Here is a 15,490-nt window from a genome sequence, read left to right as displayed (position 1 = left end):
AAGAGGGAAGAAAGAAAGGTTAAAAGGTACACTGCACATATTTTATCAAGATAACAAGATTTTTCCAGGAGTCTCACCCATTAGAGTGCTGCTTGCATGTCATTGGCCAAAATTGTGTTACTTTGCCTTACCTAACTAAAAAGTGACTAGAGAGAATGGGGAGTTATGGATAGGGACTGCATTATCTATCAGTGATGTCTAACAAATAATCTAGTTGATTTCTTCCAAATGCTGCACAAAATCCATAGTGTACATTCACCACATTTTGCTGTGATGGCTAGAGGTATAGCAGCCATCTTGTGACCATGAGGGAAAGTCAAGAGACTCCTAGAGAAGACCTTGAAATCTTAAGTTACTAAATCAACATCAACAGCTTCTTATCCTTGAACTTTTTATCTTGTATGAAGAATAAATCTCTATTTGTTTAAGCCACATGTGTCAGAGTGTCTGTTCAATTACAGACAATAGAAATAAACCTGGCTAGTTTAAATGGAGAAGCAGGCTCTAGGTCCAGGAACAACTCCCAGCTTTAAGAGGCACATGACCTCTGCTTGTGATGGGGAAAACAACAGTCATTACTACAGGAAGCCGATGAATCAGGAAGCTACTCACCAGAATCCCCCTGCATCTATCATGATCTGTGACAGCAAAACGGATGTCCCATGCTACTTAGCTGTATTCCAAATTTATGTCTCACACAAGAGCAGAACATAAATCATAGATTCCTAGCTCACAAGAATCTGGGAGATGTCATTTTAGCTTTCCAGCATCTGCAGTTTTGGATAGATGTTGAACAGTCAGTCTGTGGCAGCCACCACACCGCTAAGGTCAGTTTTTGATTACTTACAACCAAAGGCACTCCTGACGGATACACTGCAAGGAATGCAACAAGGACAGAACCTGAAAACATAGCGCTGAGTGAAGAGAACAGACACAATGAGATTAGCACAATCTAAGGTGTTAGTTAAAGTGAAAGTCGCTCAGTGGTGTCCAACTCTTTGGGACTCCATGGACTATACCATCCATGGAATTTTCCAGGCCAGAATATTGGAGTGGGTAGCCTTTCCCTTCTCCAAGGGATCTTCCTAACCAAGGGATCGAACCCAGGTCTCCTGCATTGCAGGTAGATTCTTTACCAGCTGAGCCACAAGGGAAGCAAGGTGTTAGTTAAAACAGACACAAATCAACACTACCTTTCTCAATGAAATGTACATTTTCAAGGATATTTGTGTCAATTGGTAAAGGAAAGGAGAATGGGCTCCGGGGATCAAGGAAGAAAGAGATAAGTCAAATAAAGTAAAACAAGAGAGAGATCTTATACAGTCTTATAATTGAACTGATATAAGCAGAGGAATATGACTTGCTCCATTTTCTACACCTGAGGCCCAAAACCAATTCATTAAACTTGATATTTATTAGTAATTTAAAGAATGGTTTGACAATACTTCATTATTAATTTAATAAATAATTATAAGTAAACAAATTACATAATCAAATAAATTCATTTAAATATCAACACAATTTAAATATTTCATATTTAATTTACCACAACAAACTAATCCCGTAAACTTTCTATATCATAATTTTTGTGCCCTTAATTAAGCAATTCTTTATATTTTAATTTCTCCAGAACCTCAAAAAATAGATCCAGGTGACCCCTGGAACCCCCATTTCCCTCCAGCCCCTGTTTGGTGAGATGTCAATAGCACCCTCTTCCACCACCGCCCCATCACCAAGGCCCCGCTCCACCAAGGAAGAAGGGACTTCAGCTTTTGAGACTGAGTCTGAGGACATCGCAGCCCTTCCACGATCGAAGGATCGGTTTCTGATAGAGCCAGCCTCCCCTGAAGGCGCGAGGTGAGTGCGTGGGCTGAGATGGGGTGCTTACTCTCAGAACCGCCTCCGCGGGGGCGGAGCTGCCCTGACTGGGCCCCGCCCACCCCGGGCAGGCTTTTGGGGCGGGTCTCTGTCATCTTGGAGAGGAGAGCGCCGGCCCCGCCTTGCCCGCGCCCCCCCCCCCCCCCCCCCCCCACCGCACCGCCTCCCCCCAAGTAACCCGGCTTGATCCAGCTCAGCTCCGAGGTGTTTGAGGCAGCTTTTTCCGTTAAGGCGAGCCATCTGTTACCAGCGTTGCTTCCTGGGGCGGATAGTCCACCTCGACACACGCCAGAGACACGGTGAGTGTGCTTCCAGGAGTCTGGGGAATGCTTTGGGCTCCAGGCTGGGCCCCAGCAGTGACTGCCTGCTAGGGACCCTGCGAACCCCAGGTAAGTTCCCATGGGAAAGAGAAGACCGCTCCTCTCCTTGAATCTCACTAGGATCCTCGCTTAGTAGTGAAGGACTCCTGTCCTCTTAAGACTCTTGCAACTCTCTGCCAGGGGTTTGTCCTCTCTCCAAGGTAGATGGGACGGGAGACTCCAGCAAGAAAAAGCTCTCCCCAGGGCCAGTTGGGCAGTCACAACTGCTGGGGTCCCTCTCCGGGTCCAGGGAGAACACTGTTCCCCTCATCCTGTGTTATAGATGTCAACCGCGTGAGAAGGAGCCATTCGCCTTCTTGGCTGCAAGATGGAAGACCAGGAGCCGACCTGGCAGAAGGGAGGGCTGGATGCATCTGAGGCCCTGTCCTGCCCGGACAGTGAGGCCTCTACCCCAGGCTGCACACTGGGGGCCCTGTACTGGGCCTGTGTCCGCAATGACCCTGCCCAGCTGCAAACCATGCTGGAAGATGGGGTCTCCCCAGAGGAAGCCACCCAGGTGGACGGCAACGGGAGGGTGAGCCACACCGGGGGGCTTGGCAGGGCAGCGAGGGCACTGTGAGCTTCAGGGTCAGCACCCATCACCTGGGTCCTCAGGAGGGAGTGGGTAAGAGTGGGTCTTCCCAGGGCCTGGGACATCTCTGAGACGGTTGTGGGTTTAGAGGACCCAGGGCCCCCATGGAGCTCCTGGAGGAAACCACAGAGGCTGAGCTGCCCCTCCTCCAGACAGGCCTCATGGTCGCCTGCTACCATGGTTTCCAAAGTGTGGTGGCCCTGCTCAGCCGCTGTCCTTTCCTGGATGTGAACCAGCAGGACAAAGAAGGGGACACAGCCCTCATGCTGGCTGCCCAAGCAGGTGAGAGGCTGCTAACCCCATCCTTAATCAGTAGTCCCGCTCCAGACCCGACCATAGCCCCACACTGTCTGCAATGACGTTCTCCCACCCCAGACGCTGCCTTGTTGGATGGAAGGTGGGTTTGGGGCTTTATCATCCCTTTCTTGAGTAGCTAAGCTCTGCCCTTGGTGCCTTGTAGGCCACGTGTCTCTGGTGAGTCACCTGATCAACTACTATGCAGGCCTTGACCTGGAGCGCCGGGACCAGCGGGGACTGACCGCGCTGATGAAGGCCGCCATGCGGGATCGCTCAGAATGTGTCGCTGCCCTCCTCATGGCAGGTGCATGGGGCCTGGACCAGGATCTGTGGCCTTGAGTCCTTCCCCCATCCCTCCCCACCAGCACTGTCTGCTATCATAGTTGCAATGAGGAGAGAGATGGAGAAGGAAGATCAATCCAGGCTGACCTCCTGGAGTGGGGGGGAGTGTGCTGGGACTTCTGATAAAGGGTCCAGCTATTGAGAGCTCTGTTTACACTGTGAATGATGGTCCCAGAAAAGAAAGGTTGGGAGGATAACTGGACTAGCTAGATAACCTAATACCAAAAAAAGCTGGAGTCTGGAACCAGGTTCTTGAGTTCTCATCCCGGCTGTGCCACCAACTGGGTGATTGAGGGCTAACGGCTTCCCTCTCTGAGCGTACCCAGGGTAATGAGAGTGATGGCCTTCTCTGGGCTGATTTCCAGCTCTGAGGAGCCAGGGTTCCAGGAATGCAGTGATGGATGGTTGAGATGTAGGGGCAGTGTAGAGTTGTTCTGGGGTGAAGTTCACATTGTCTGTGCACTCTCAGACCATCATTACTCCATGAGGTGGGTCCCCCCTCTGTTGTTCACTCTGGGGAACCCCAGCCTTCAGCTTTTCCCTTCCCCATTGCATCAGACTGGGTTTGGAGTCAGAAGAGAGGAAGGTCTGCGCCCCCTCCTTTGTTTCAAAGAGACAGCCTCTCCCTGCTTCCCAGGATTAGGGGGGTGTGGTGATGAAGGGCGGAACCAGGAGTGGGAACCAGCAGGATCCCCTCACCTGCTCCAGGGACCCCCACCCCATCCTGGGCAACCTGCACACCATCCCTCTGGTGTGTGCCTTAGCTCAGGGGGTCTCTGTTCTACACCAGGTTTGGAGACCCTCCCTCCCCAGGAGGTCTCTCTGAAGTCTGTTCCCCTCGCTGGACTCCAATTTCTTCATCAGTCCTAAGCCAGAAGTTGAATCTGGGGCTGGTACTGACCCTGGGCTATAGCCACTGAGGATCCTCAGCTCCAGCTGCAACAGGATGAGACACTCCATCCTATTGGTAAAGAATCTGTCCTTCTGCAAGTCAGCATGACACCCCTGTGCCCCCCACCCCCCAGGTGCTGACCTGACAGCCGTGGATCCCGTCCGGGGCAAGACCGCCCTGGAGTGGGCGTTTCTGACAGACAGCTTCGACACGGTGCAGAGGATCCGGCAGCTGCTGCGGCGGCCCCAAGTGGAGCAGCTCAGCCGGCATTATCAGCCTGAGTGGCCAGCCTTGCCCGGGCTCGTGGCCCAGGCTCAGGCCTCCCCGTCTCTCCTAGAGCGACTGCAGGCCACCTTGACCCTCCCCTTTGCGCAGTCTCCTCAGGAAGGGGGTGTCCTGGACCACCTTGTGACCATCACCACCAGCCTGGCCAGTCCTTTCCTCACCACCGCCTGCCACACCCTGTGCCCTGACCACCCCCCCGCAGTGGGAACCCGAAGGAAGTCTGTCCCGGAGCTGCTGGGCACTGCCCCGCCCCCGCCCCCAGCCCCCCAGCCCCCTCAGGAAGTCCCCGGCCCCCGGGTCTTCACCCCCTACCAGAGCCCTCAGGGTGTGCTGAGCATGTGCCCCCAGTGGCTCCAGCCCAGGGATAGTACCAGCCCCAGGCCCCGAGCCCCCAAGATCCTCCTCTCCAAGGCACCCTCGGCTGGCTTTCAGTGGAAGCCAGAGCCCAGGGCTTCAGGGAACCGCCGGCTGTCCCTTCCTGTCTGGAGATACCAGGAGCTCAGGATGGAGAGGAGGAGACAGGAGGAGGCCGGATTGGCACAGAGCCAGGGGAAGACCGGCTAGGCAGGGCTGGGAGCAGGTAACCAGGGCCCTCCCTCAGGCTCCTGTGCCCTCCAGAGGCCCTTCAGCCTTCCCTCAGCTTCTAAGCGGTTCTGCCCTCAGGCTGTGTACAGGGTTACTCATACAGCACTGTTTGCAACGATAAAAGAGTGGAAACGACTTAAGTGTTCATCAGTAGGGGGCTGGCTAAATTGATTCTGAGTATAAATACTGCATAACCTTATGATGTATTCTATACAGTGACAAAACAAGAGTAAGGAAGCTCTTTATATTCTGGTGTGAAACTACCTTCAAGATGTATTAAGTGAAAAAAAACAAAGGGTAGGACAGTGTATATGGCCTGGTACTATTTGTCAAAGCAAAATTTGCACCAAGGTAAACTTGACTAATATAGATACATAGTGAGATCCAAGATTTATTTAACTATTTAATGAGTAAACCAGCAGGATGGATCGGAGGAAGAAATGAGGACTTCCCTTGTGGTCCCGTGGTTGAGAGTCTGCATTCCCAATGTTAGAGGCCCAGGTTTGATCCCTGGTCAGGGAACAAGATTCCATGTGCTGGGACAGCCAAACAAATAATATTAAAAAAATTAACTTAGAAAAAAGGAAGAAATGAAAAATTATTGACACTGGGGGAAAAAGAATGCTTGAATAAGACTGCAAAATTAGATACAAAGAAATTAATTCCTACTTGGCAATAAAACCATAACTTTTTTTTTCCTACCTGCAAAAAAATTTGCTGTTCATCAATCTTCTACAGGTTAACCTCTTTATAGAGTCTACACACTAATCAATCAATAGCAAATCATGTAGCAGTTACTTCCCCTGGCTGACCCATAGGTGGGGTTATTAGTCAATGATCTAAAATAACTCTGAAAGGACTCTGATTTTTTTGATGTGCGTTATTTGCAAGTTTTGGATATTTTCTATTAACATTTGTTGCATAAATATATTTGCTTACTTATATGCAATAATAAAAGCAAACACTTATAAGACGCTTACTATATACATTAATACATTTAACACTCCCAATAATTTTATGAGGATTTTAGCTTTGAGGGTACAAGGCAAGAACAGGGTAAGGAACTGCCAGTGTCACACAGCTAGAAACCAACAGAGATCAAGACTGAGGGCCAGTTATTCCAGTTGTGGGGGCCAGACTCTTAACACCAAACCATGCTGCTTCACTGGAACCCTCCTGGAAAGAGGCATGGTGGTTTGGAGGGGAATAAACCTGAGCAGATAATCAAGGGTAGAAGGGAGACTTTTCACCGAGTATTTTTTTTTTTTTTGAAACTTCAAGCTTCTTTGAAAAGTAAAGTTAATTTTTTTTTCTAGCAGTTTTAGATTTACAGAAAAATTGTGAAGAAAAGTTTCCATATACCTCACATCCACTGTCTTCTTTTATTGACACAAGTATAGTATATTTGGTAATTAATGGGTGAATATTAATACATCCATTCTTAATTCAGGTTTCCTTAGTTTTTTCCTAACATCCTTTGTCTGCCTAGGATTCCTTCCATTTAGCCATCGCATTTCCAAAGATTCCTCTTGACTTGAGTTTCTCAGATTTTCCTTGTTTCAGATAACCTTGACAGTCTTGAGGATGCTTGGTCGGTATTTTGTAAGTGGTCCCTTAACTGGGATTTGTCTGTTGTTTTTCTGAATAGACCGGGTTGTGGGTTTTTGGGAAGACCACAGAGGTTAAGGCAATGGCACCCCACTCCAGTAACTCTTGCCTGGAGAATCCAATGGACGGAGGAGCATGGTGGGCTGCAGTCCATGGGGTCATGAAGAGTCGGACACGACTGAGCGACTTCACTTTCACTTTTCCCTTTCATATATTGGAGAAGGAAATGGCAACCCACTCCACTGTTCTTGCCTGGAAAATCCCAGGGACGGGGGAGCTGGTGGGCTGCCGTCTATGGGGTCGCACAGAGTCGGACATGAGTGAAGTGACTTAGCAGCTTTACATTATGTTCAGGATACATAACCTATTATAAACATGACTTGATCACCTGGCTGAGGTGGTGTTTGTTTCAGGTTTCTCCACTGTACTGTTACTCTGCCCCGCTTTTCTATATTGTACTGTCATTATCTGAAGCCCACACTTAAGGAGTGGGGAATGATACTCCATTCTCTTGGGGGTGGAATATCTACATAAATTATTTGGAATTCTTCTGCACAAAATGTTTTGACTTTTTAGTCATGTATTACCAAATTTTGAAAGACTTAAAAATAAATCTGCTCCTGTGTCCATCAAAAGATGAATGAATAAAGATATGTTGTGTATATATACATACACACACAATGGAACACCACTGTAAAAAAAGAATAAAATTTTGCCATTTGCAACAACATGAATGGACTTGGAAGGTATTATTCTGAGTGAAATAAGTCAGAGGAAGACAAATGCTGTGTGAAAAATAAAAAAATAAATCAGTGAGCATAACAAATAAGAAATAGATTCACAGAGGATAAACTAGTGGTAACCCAAGGAAAGAGGGAAGTGGGAGGGGAAAGATAAGGTTAGGCAATTAAGAGGTACAAACTGCCATGTATAAAATAAAACTACAAGGAAATACTGTATAGCACAGGGAATATAGCCAATTCTTTATAATAACTATAAATGGAATATAACCTTTAAAATTGTAAATTACTATATTATATAACTGAAATTTATATAATATTGTCAATTATACCTGAATTTTTTAAAAATTTATTTTAATTGGAGGCTGATTACTTTATAATATTGTAGTGGTTTTTGCCATACATTGACATGAATCAGCCATGGGTGTACATGTGTTTACCTCAATTTAAAATAAAACAGATCTGTTCTTTGAACAGAGGAAAACACACACAAATGCTGATGTGACAGCAACTATTAGGGTTAGATAGTATGTGATTTCTCCTAGAAACGGTGGTGAACCAGAGTGTGTTCAAGGCTAACTTTGCCATTCCCTACCTGTGTGATCCTGAATAAGACACTTAAGTTTCTCTTACCTCTCTTTTTCTCATCTGTTAACAAGATTATTAGAAAGATGCATTAGCTAATAAAGGTAAAGAGGATCTGTATACTGTAAAGTGCTGCCAAGAGCTGAAGTGCTATGGAAGGGCCTTGGAGAACTGAGTTTGATTGAGTTGCTTCCAAACCTCCAGAATGGAGCTAGAGTTCTTTCCTCCTCAACCACTGCTGAAATCAAAGCCCAAGAAGCCAGCCCTGGCAATGGGAATTGCAGCCAGGAAAGGAACCACATGGCAGGCTTGGAACAGCATGGGGATTACATGCTTCAGCCTAGCTTGCCTTTGGGCTCTGGTGGGTTATAGGAACTTTCTAAGCCTCAAGACTCTCATATGTAAAGTGGAGGTAACATTAGCATGTAGGGCTGTTGTGAGAATTAGATGAACAAATGCAGCTGTCTGCACCATGCACTAAGTTGCTTTAGTCATGTCTGATTCTTTGCAACCCCATGAACTACAGCCCACCAGGCTCCTCTGTCCATGGGATTCTCAAGGCAAGAACACTGGAGTGAGTTGCAAAATTTTCTCTTCCAGGGGATATTCCTCACCCAGGAGTCTCCTATGGGACCTGCACTGGCAGGTTCTTTACCACTAGTGAGACCTGGAAAGCCTGTGCCTGGCCTAATTCTTGCAACCTTCCTCTTTTACAGTTGAGAAAATTGAGGCAATGTGACGGTTAAGCTACTTTCCCAAGGTCACCAGCTGGCTAAGTGGCACTTGGAGTTCAAGTTCGTGGGCTCTGGATCCCATGTCCCTTCCACTGCAGCACACACCCCCACTCACAGCCCAGGCTCCCTGGCCCTCTGAGACTCCTTCCCACTTCTAACTGGCTTGAGTTTTACGAGTGTGCAGGGGTGACCATGGCATCCTCAGGGCTAGAGAACTACCCCCTGTGGCTCTCCCTCCCAACTGGCTGGCCTGGGGTAGATCTGGGCTGGGAGGTCCCATAGGCAGGCAGTCACACCTGGGCCACAGGTCAGACAACATTTTCCAGCAGAGGGAGCCTTTCCACCTTGGAGAATACCCACCTCTCCATCCCTGGCCATCTCCAGGGCAGCCAGAGTCCCAGGTCAAGCCATTTCTCTCTAATCCTCTAGCAGCTCCTGACAGCCCTTCAGGTCACCAGCGAGGAAAGAAGCCTAGGGCCACTCTACCTGTGCCGCCCTGAGTTAACCCCTCCACTAGCATCCCAGCTTCTCCACACTCTAGCCTGGCTCCTGATGCTTCCCAACTGAGTCCCCATGAGCAGAGGCCAAGGAGCCCAGGACAAGGCCCCTGGTGGTAAAGAACACAGGCCACATCAGAGCCGCCCTGCTGCGACCCGCAGACCTGGGTTTGACTCCTGACCCGGCCTCTTATCTCTGTGACCAGCTCCTCTCCAGCCTCAGTCTCCTCCACATTGTAAGATCCAATGTGATAATATCCAATCGCTACTTCCCAGGGTTGCTGTGCCGCCTAAACAGTGGGAGGCACGCCAGGCATAGAGCATGGCCTGGCTCACAGTCAGCACCTGGTAAACAGTAGCTTTTGTTACTGCGCTGGGCGGCAATGGGTAAGGAAATGGCCGAGGGGGCAGTTCCGTGGAGGAGGCCAGTGGATGTGTCTTTGGAACCCCATGGCCTCCCCTGCAAGTCCTGGATACCATTCTGGTGGTCCCTGAATGAGAACACGCACTTCTCCCAGATGACCTTCTCAGACCTGCTCTCCCACATGCTCTGCATGCCTAAGCCCATTCCCAACACCGCAGCGGGCATGGCCCGCTAGCCTGGCAGACGGGCTCCTCCAGAGAGGACTGCAGGTTGACTGTACTCACTGGGATGTCAGCCAGGCTGTGGGGACTCCTGGGAAACCTTCCCCTCACTCCGGCGAAGGCAGAGACTATGTCTGTCTTCCTCACTCCTGCCTCTGTGCCTGATTCATACAGGCTCAATGGATGTGTATAGAAAAGAACCAAGTTCAGGTTCCACTAAGGTCTGGGATGCTTGTTCAGTTGCTAAATTGTATCTGACCCTTCTCTGGGATGCTCAGAGGGGCCGTTATCACCTCCCTCTTTTTTTCAGGGGCTGCCCTGCTTCCAGGAGTGGCAGTGTTCCTGGTTACTCCAGGACATGGCCTAGGAGACTCCTGTTAGGCCAAGGGAAGGCAAGGGAGTGTATATATTATGGGGGGGGACAGAACAACAAGTTGGGGCTCATTGATTTCTGTCCCGCTTTTCCCCACCTGGGGCACCTGGACAGGATTCCTCTCCAGCTGTCCTATTTTCCAGATGGTTGAAAACATCTTCTCTGTATCATCCACCCCACAGTCACCAGCCAGTCATGCCTCTCTCTGCCTCAGAGGGCCCATGGCTTCCCGTGTTTAAGGAAGATACCACACCTGAAGGGAATACTTGCGTGCAAGGAGTGGGGTTGGATAGACTCTGCATCACTCATAGTCAGACACGCAATGTCACATGGGGACACACAGTCAGCCGGGGCCCACGGGGGCCTGTGGACGCACAGGCATAGAAATACACTCAGGCCCCTTGGTCTACAAACTCCTAGTCGCACACAGAGACGCCACCACACGAGCACACATAAATACCCCATCACACAGCTGCACAAACACATCTGCTCACTGACAGAGGCAAAAATAAAGGCAGGGTCCCCCCACTCCCTGTGGTTCCTGGCCCACCCCTCCCCCTCGGATCCCCACTGCTCCCCAACACTTTGTGGTCCCCTAGCTGCCTGGCTTCACATATGGCCTGTGTGACTGGTGGAGGATGCAGAGTCTGTCTAACCGTGGGGAGTGAGTGGTGGGGGGCTGAGGGAGGTCCAAGCCTGACCCTTGAGTCCTCCCCATAGACCTGGGTGCCTTCCTCAACTGTGAAATCTGTGGTCCTCTCAGGGAAAGGAGAGAGGGGGCAGCTGAAGCCTAAATCCAGCTCTATGGTTATTTCCTCCACACCAGTCTTAGCTACCCCACCGCCCCTTCATCCTGCATCTGGGATCTGCCCTGGGGAACAAGGGGCAGAGCCTGCAGATGAGGGGGTCTTGGAGACAAGAGGTCGCTGGGAACCCTCAGTGCCAGGCCCCCTGGCGCTGGGAAGGGCAGCGTCTGGGCACAGATGCTGGAAGGGGTAGGAAAGGGGCAGGATTTGTGGCATTTCCCCTCCAGCTGGAAACAAAGGCAGATTCCTGTGTCCTGCTCCAACAATCCGGTCCCACCCACCCGAGTGGCGGGAGCTGAAGGAAATCCCGCTGGCCTCTGGCCTCACCCAGCCACTCGGCGTCTCTTGCAAACAATCTCTCTCCCAGCCTCCTTATACAAGGAGGACCCCCTTTCTCCTAGAGACCTCCATCCTTATACAAATACCAAGTCCTCCCCATTGGGAATGGTTCCATAGCCGCTCAGATTCTCTCTTCCAGCAGCAAGGATCCCCTTAGTACCACTCAAGAGCCTGGCAGGCCCATTTTCCCCTTGCTGGGCAACTCTGCCCACCCTCACTCCAGCAAACTCAGGCCCTGCTTCTGTTTAGAGTGGGCAAAAGCCTCGATGCCCTGGCAACTCCTGTGGCATACAAACACTCAACCAGACCTGCAGGGCATCTTCATGTCCTGAGTTTCAGTGGAACATCCTCTCAAACCAAGATCAGTGGACCCATCTTCCCTTTTTTTTCTTTGCCATGCTATGCAGCACGTGAGATCGACTAGGGATCGATCCCACGTCCTCTGCGTTGGAAGCACAGAGTCTTAACCACTGGACCACAAGAGAAGTCCCCACATCTTCTTTTATTGTGGCAAAATTGCAGCTCAACTCTCCTGACGTATTGGAGTCAAGGGACACTGTGTGATATAAATAGAACAAGAACTAAATGTATATTGGGCTTCTTTGTGGCTCAGATGGTAAAAAATCTACCTCTAATGTGGGAGACTTAGGTTCGATCCCTGGAGGAGGGCATGGCAACCTCTCAGTAGTCTTGCCTGGAGAATCTCCATGGACAGAGGAGCCTGGTGAGCTGCAGTCCATGGGGTCGCAAAGAGTCGGACACGACTGAGTGACTAAGCACAAACGTATATTAGAATAACATATGATCAATAATTAGAAGGAAGAGAACCTAAGTGACCTAATTCTGAAGCTTTAAAATCTAGAGATAGCAGAGAGACAAATACTACATGGGTACATGGGATCCCTTACATGTGGAATCTAAAAGCAAGTCAAATTCATAAAAACTGAGAGTGGAAAAGTGCTTGCCAGAGGCAGAGGGGTGGAGAAATGGAGAGAGGTTGGTAAAGGATACATACTTTCAGCTCTAAGGTGAATAAAGTCTGAGGATCTAATGTATAACATGGCAACTGTGACACCGAGGCCCTCTAAAACAGTTTCCTTACCAAGTTTATGATCAATCTCTTTATCCAAAACCTGCTCCCTTTCTTGTTCCCTCTGACCTCAATCCTGTGCTAACTGAACACCAATCAACCAGAGTCAGATGACGAAAATCGCTGTTGCTGATAACATCGTTCATGACTAAAATTGCTAATATAAATATCACCATTAATGTACGAACTCAGGTTGTTTGTCGAGGGCAAGAATAACTAACAGACCCCAAAGCCATGAACCACCTGGCCAGAGAATCATAAACCAGAGATATCCTGATTCTCGAAACTACCATTAAGAAATGTTCACAGGACTGTCACAAGACGATGATTAATCCCAGCCTCTTTGATCTTCCCCTTAAAAAACTCCGACCTCAAAGACCAAGTGGGAGTGGATGGGAGGCTTGGCTCCCAATCCCTTGCTTGGTGTCCTGCGATAATTCCTTACTTTGCTGCAAACTCCTGCTGTCAGAGTGGGGTTTTCTGCACAGTGGGCCCAGGAGCCCTTCACTCAGTGACAACTGTAGCTCAGAACACTCTGCTGGATAATTGAAATTAGCTGAGAGAATAGAACTTAAATTTTACTTACCCAAAAAACTTCTCACCAAATTAAAAAAAAAAAGGATAAATATGTGAGGTGATGGATATGTTGATTAAGTAGATAGGAAGAATCCTTTCACAATGAATATGCATATCGAATCACCATGATGTACACTTTAAATATCTTTTTAAAAAATCTTGCATCTTTTAAACCATTGAAGTATAGTTGATTTACAGTGTTTTTACTTTAAATATCTTACAATTGTATTTGTCAGTTATACCTCAATAAACTTGAAAAAAAGAATCTAGAGATACCAGTGTAAGCATATTATTTAGAGTGATCAAAGTAAATGTCAGAGAAATAAATAGCTTTGGGAAAGGGTTGGCCCCAGCAGGAGGGTCTGGGGATGAGAGTCGCTTCTCATGGTAAACTCTTCTGCAGAATTAAAAAAAAAAAAAATCCATATTTACTTGGTGCTTATTTGGGATTTCCTGAGTTATTTTCAGAATGGCTGCCTCATCCCTCAAAGTCCTGTGCAGTGGCTCTATACTCATCTACACAACAACCCCTCAGAGTGCTATTCATAGAAGAGGCAACGTTTAGCCCTGGTATTTGAACAGGTAAGGAAGTTCACCTCCCTGCCACACAGCCAAGCCTCTGCCCTCCTGACTCTCCGTTCATGCTGTTTATCTTGCCCCACAGCTCAGCCTCCCTCTCTCAAAACCAGGTGTCTGTGAGGGTTTTACATCTGGAAAAGGAAGCTTACAGGCCTTAAAAAGAAAAAAATTAATTTGCCTGCACTGGATCTTAGTTGCACCACGTGGGATCTAGTTCCCTGACCAAGGAGCGAACCTAGGCCCCTTTCATTGGGAGAATGGAGTTTTAGCCACTAGACCACCAGGGAAGTCCTGGGTCTTTTGCTTTTATTTGGAGAATGTGGTGGAGACAGAGTTTGCATCCCTTTCATACAGATATGGAACCTGAGGCTCACACACAGGGCATCCAGCATGGGCAGTTGGGTGGAGGACAGTCATCCTCAAGGAGGCTCATGGGAAGGGGCAATCCACAGGTGGCTGGACTGCCAAGAGATGGTGCAGGGGCAGCCTCTCAACAGAGCTCAGGTCCCCCCCGCATCGTGCGGGCACCATCTTGTCGCAAACTCCTGCCCTGATGTGCTCTCGTTTCTTAAGAGATTCTCTCCTGAGACGAGTCATCTTTGGGGCTCTGACTCTGGGTGGGCAAAGAGTGGACAAAGCCATCCTGGGGACATCCTGGAGGAGCTGGAGAGGAAGAGGAAGGTGACTCAGTGATTCAAATTGTGGTCCCTGTCTGCCAGCCTCTTCCTGAGGTGCTGGGCAGAGCTCTGGCCGCCCCACCCTCATCAAAGTTAGCACTGGCCAAACTGCCTTTTCACCTGAGCTGAGGTGTCAGTGCTTGGGAGCCGGTGGTTTTCTGAATCTTAGAGTCAAAGAAAACAGCACGCAGCTGGGAAGAGCCTTTGGGGGTATCCGGTCCAGGTCAGGCTGGCACTGGTACCACGTCCCCAGGGTTACCGCTCTTGCCAGGACTCCATGGTGCCTCTGGCCTCAGTGGAGGAGACCCAGAGAGGGGACGTCCTCTCCCTGAAGCCCACAGAGCTGAGACTCTCTCCTATGTGCTGAGTAGATGGATAAACGGAATTCACAGGAATCCACCCCACTTCTGTGAAGAGACCCACAGTTCTTCCTCCTCTGGTACCCTGTTCTAATGTTTCCATGTCTCTCACATTTGAAAAATCCTTAGGTTGTCTAACTTTCATTTCCCACTCTACAGTTAAAATGAAACCAAACCCACCTTACCCCTCTGCTAACCCCCCACCCACTCACCCCTACCTCCTACGCCTGGCTTTTCTTTCCTACTCATCCTGGTGCAGAACCGGCTACATAATTTGTAGGGCCCAGTACAAAATGAAAATGCTAGGCTTTCTGTTCAAACATGAGTAAGAATTCCAAGATGGCAATAGCAGAGCATTAAACCCAGTGTAGGGAGCTGTGGGTCTGCACAGGTTAGACACCCACAGAGTCGACCCTGCCCTAGTGTCAGAAGCAATGCTTGAATTCAGTACTCAGCTGATCCTGCAAGGTCAGGTTGTTCAATCCCCTGCCTTCATGCCAGGCCCACATCTCCTGCCTTCCATAGGTGAGAATCTCCTTGAGAGGTCACCCCCACCTACCCTTCCCAGGATCTCCGGGCCTCAGCTTTACACACTGCTGGGAAATCCTTCTAAGTGTCTAAATATAAGTCTTAGCCCTCCAGGCCTGTTTCCTTTTGTTCTGTCCTCACTGAATATAAGGAACAGCTGGTCCTTTTGAGTAATTAATTCTCG

General features: G+C 49.0%; 1 protein-coding gene across 3 annotated transcripts; it reads left to right on the top strand.

Annotated features, from left to right (window-relative positions):
- The first annotated feature begins 1,622 nt into the window (after positions 1-1,622).
- On the top strand, positions 1,623-7,568 carry ANKRD33 (ankyrin repeat domain 33). 3 transcript variants are annotated; one of them, XM_070454387.1, is made up of 6 exons: positions 1,623-1,857; positions 2,110-2,177; positions 2,521-2,772; positions 2,982-3,111; positions 3,290-3,430; positions 4,494-7,568. In XM_070454387.1, the coding sequence occupies exons 3-6, from the start codon at positions 2,566-2,568 to the stop codon at positions 5,207-5,209; spliced, it is 1,194 nt and encodes a 397-aa protein (XP_070310488.1). In that variant the 5' UTR covers positions 1,623-1,857; positions 2,110-2,177; positions 2,521-2,565; the 3' UTR covers positions 5,210-7,568. The 3 variants fall into 3 exon arrangements, with proteins under 3 accessions (XP_070310488.1, XP_070310489.1, XP_070310490.1); XM_070454388.1 differs by lacking the exons at positions 1,623-1,857; positions 2,110-2,177 and adding an exon at positions 2,185-2,267; XM_070454389.1 differs by lacking the exons at positions 1,623-1,857; positions 2,110-2,177 and having other exon boundaries at positions 2,685-2,772; positions 2,986-3,111.
- Positions 7,569-15,490: the final 7,922 nt, after the last annotated feature.

Source organism: Odocoileus virginianus, chromosome 24 (assembly GCF_023699985.2).
Source record: "Odocoileus virginianus isolate 20LAN1187 ecotype Illinois chromosome 24, Ovbor_1.2, whole genome shotgun sequence".
In the NCBI taxonomy this organism is placed as follows: domain Eukaryota; kingdom Metazoa; phylum Chordata; class Mammalia; order Artiodactyla; family Cervidae; genus Odocoileus; species Odocoileus virginianus.
Note: the sequence above shows the minus strand (reverse complement) of the source record. Positions and strands in the feature narration are given on the sequence as shown.

Bases quoted from the DNA above. Each gene is read 5' to 3' on its own strand.
- ANKRD33 (XM_070454387.1), top strand. From the start codon at position 2,566: ATGGAAGACCAGGAGCCGACCTGGCAGAAGGGAGGGCTGGATGCATCT. The intron at 2,773-2,981 runs GTGAGCCACACC...CCCCTCCTCCAG, and splicing joins AGGTGGACGGCAACGGGAGG to ACAGGCCTCATGGTCGCCTG. The intron at 3,431-4,493 runs GTGCATGGGGCC...CCCACCCCCCAG, and splicing joins CGCTGCCCTCCTCATGGCAG to GTGCTGACCTGACAGCCGTG.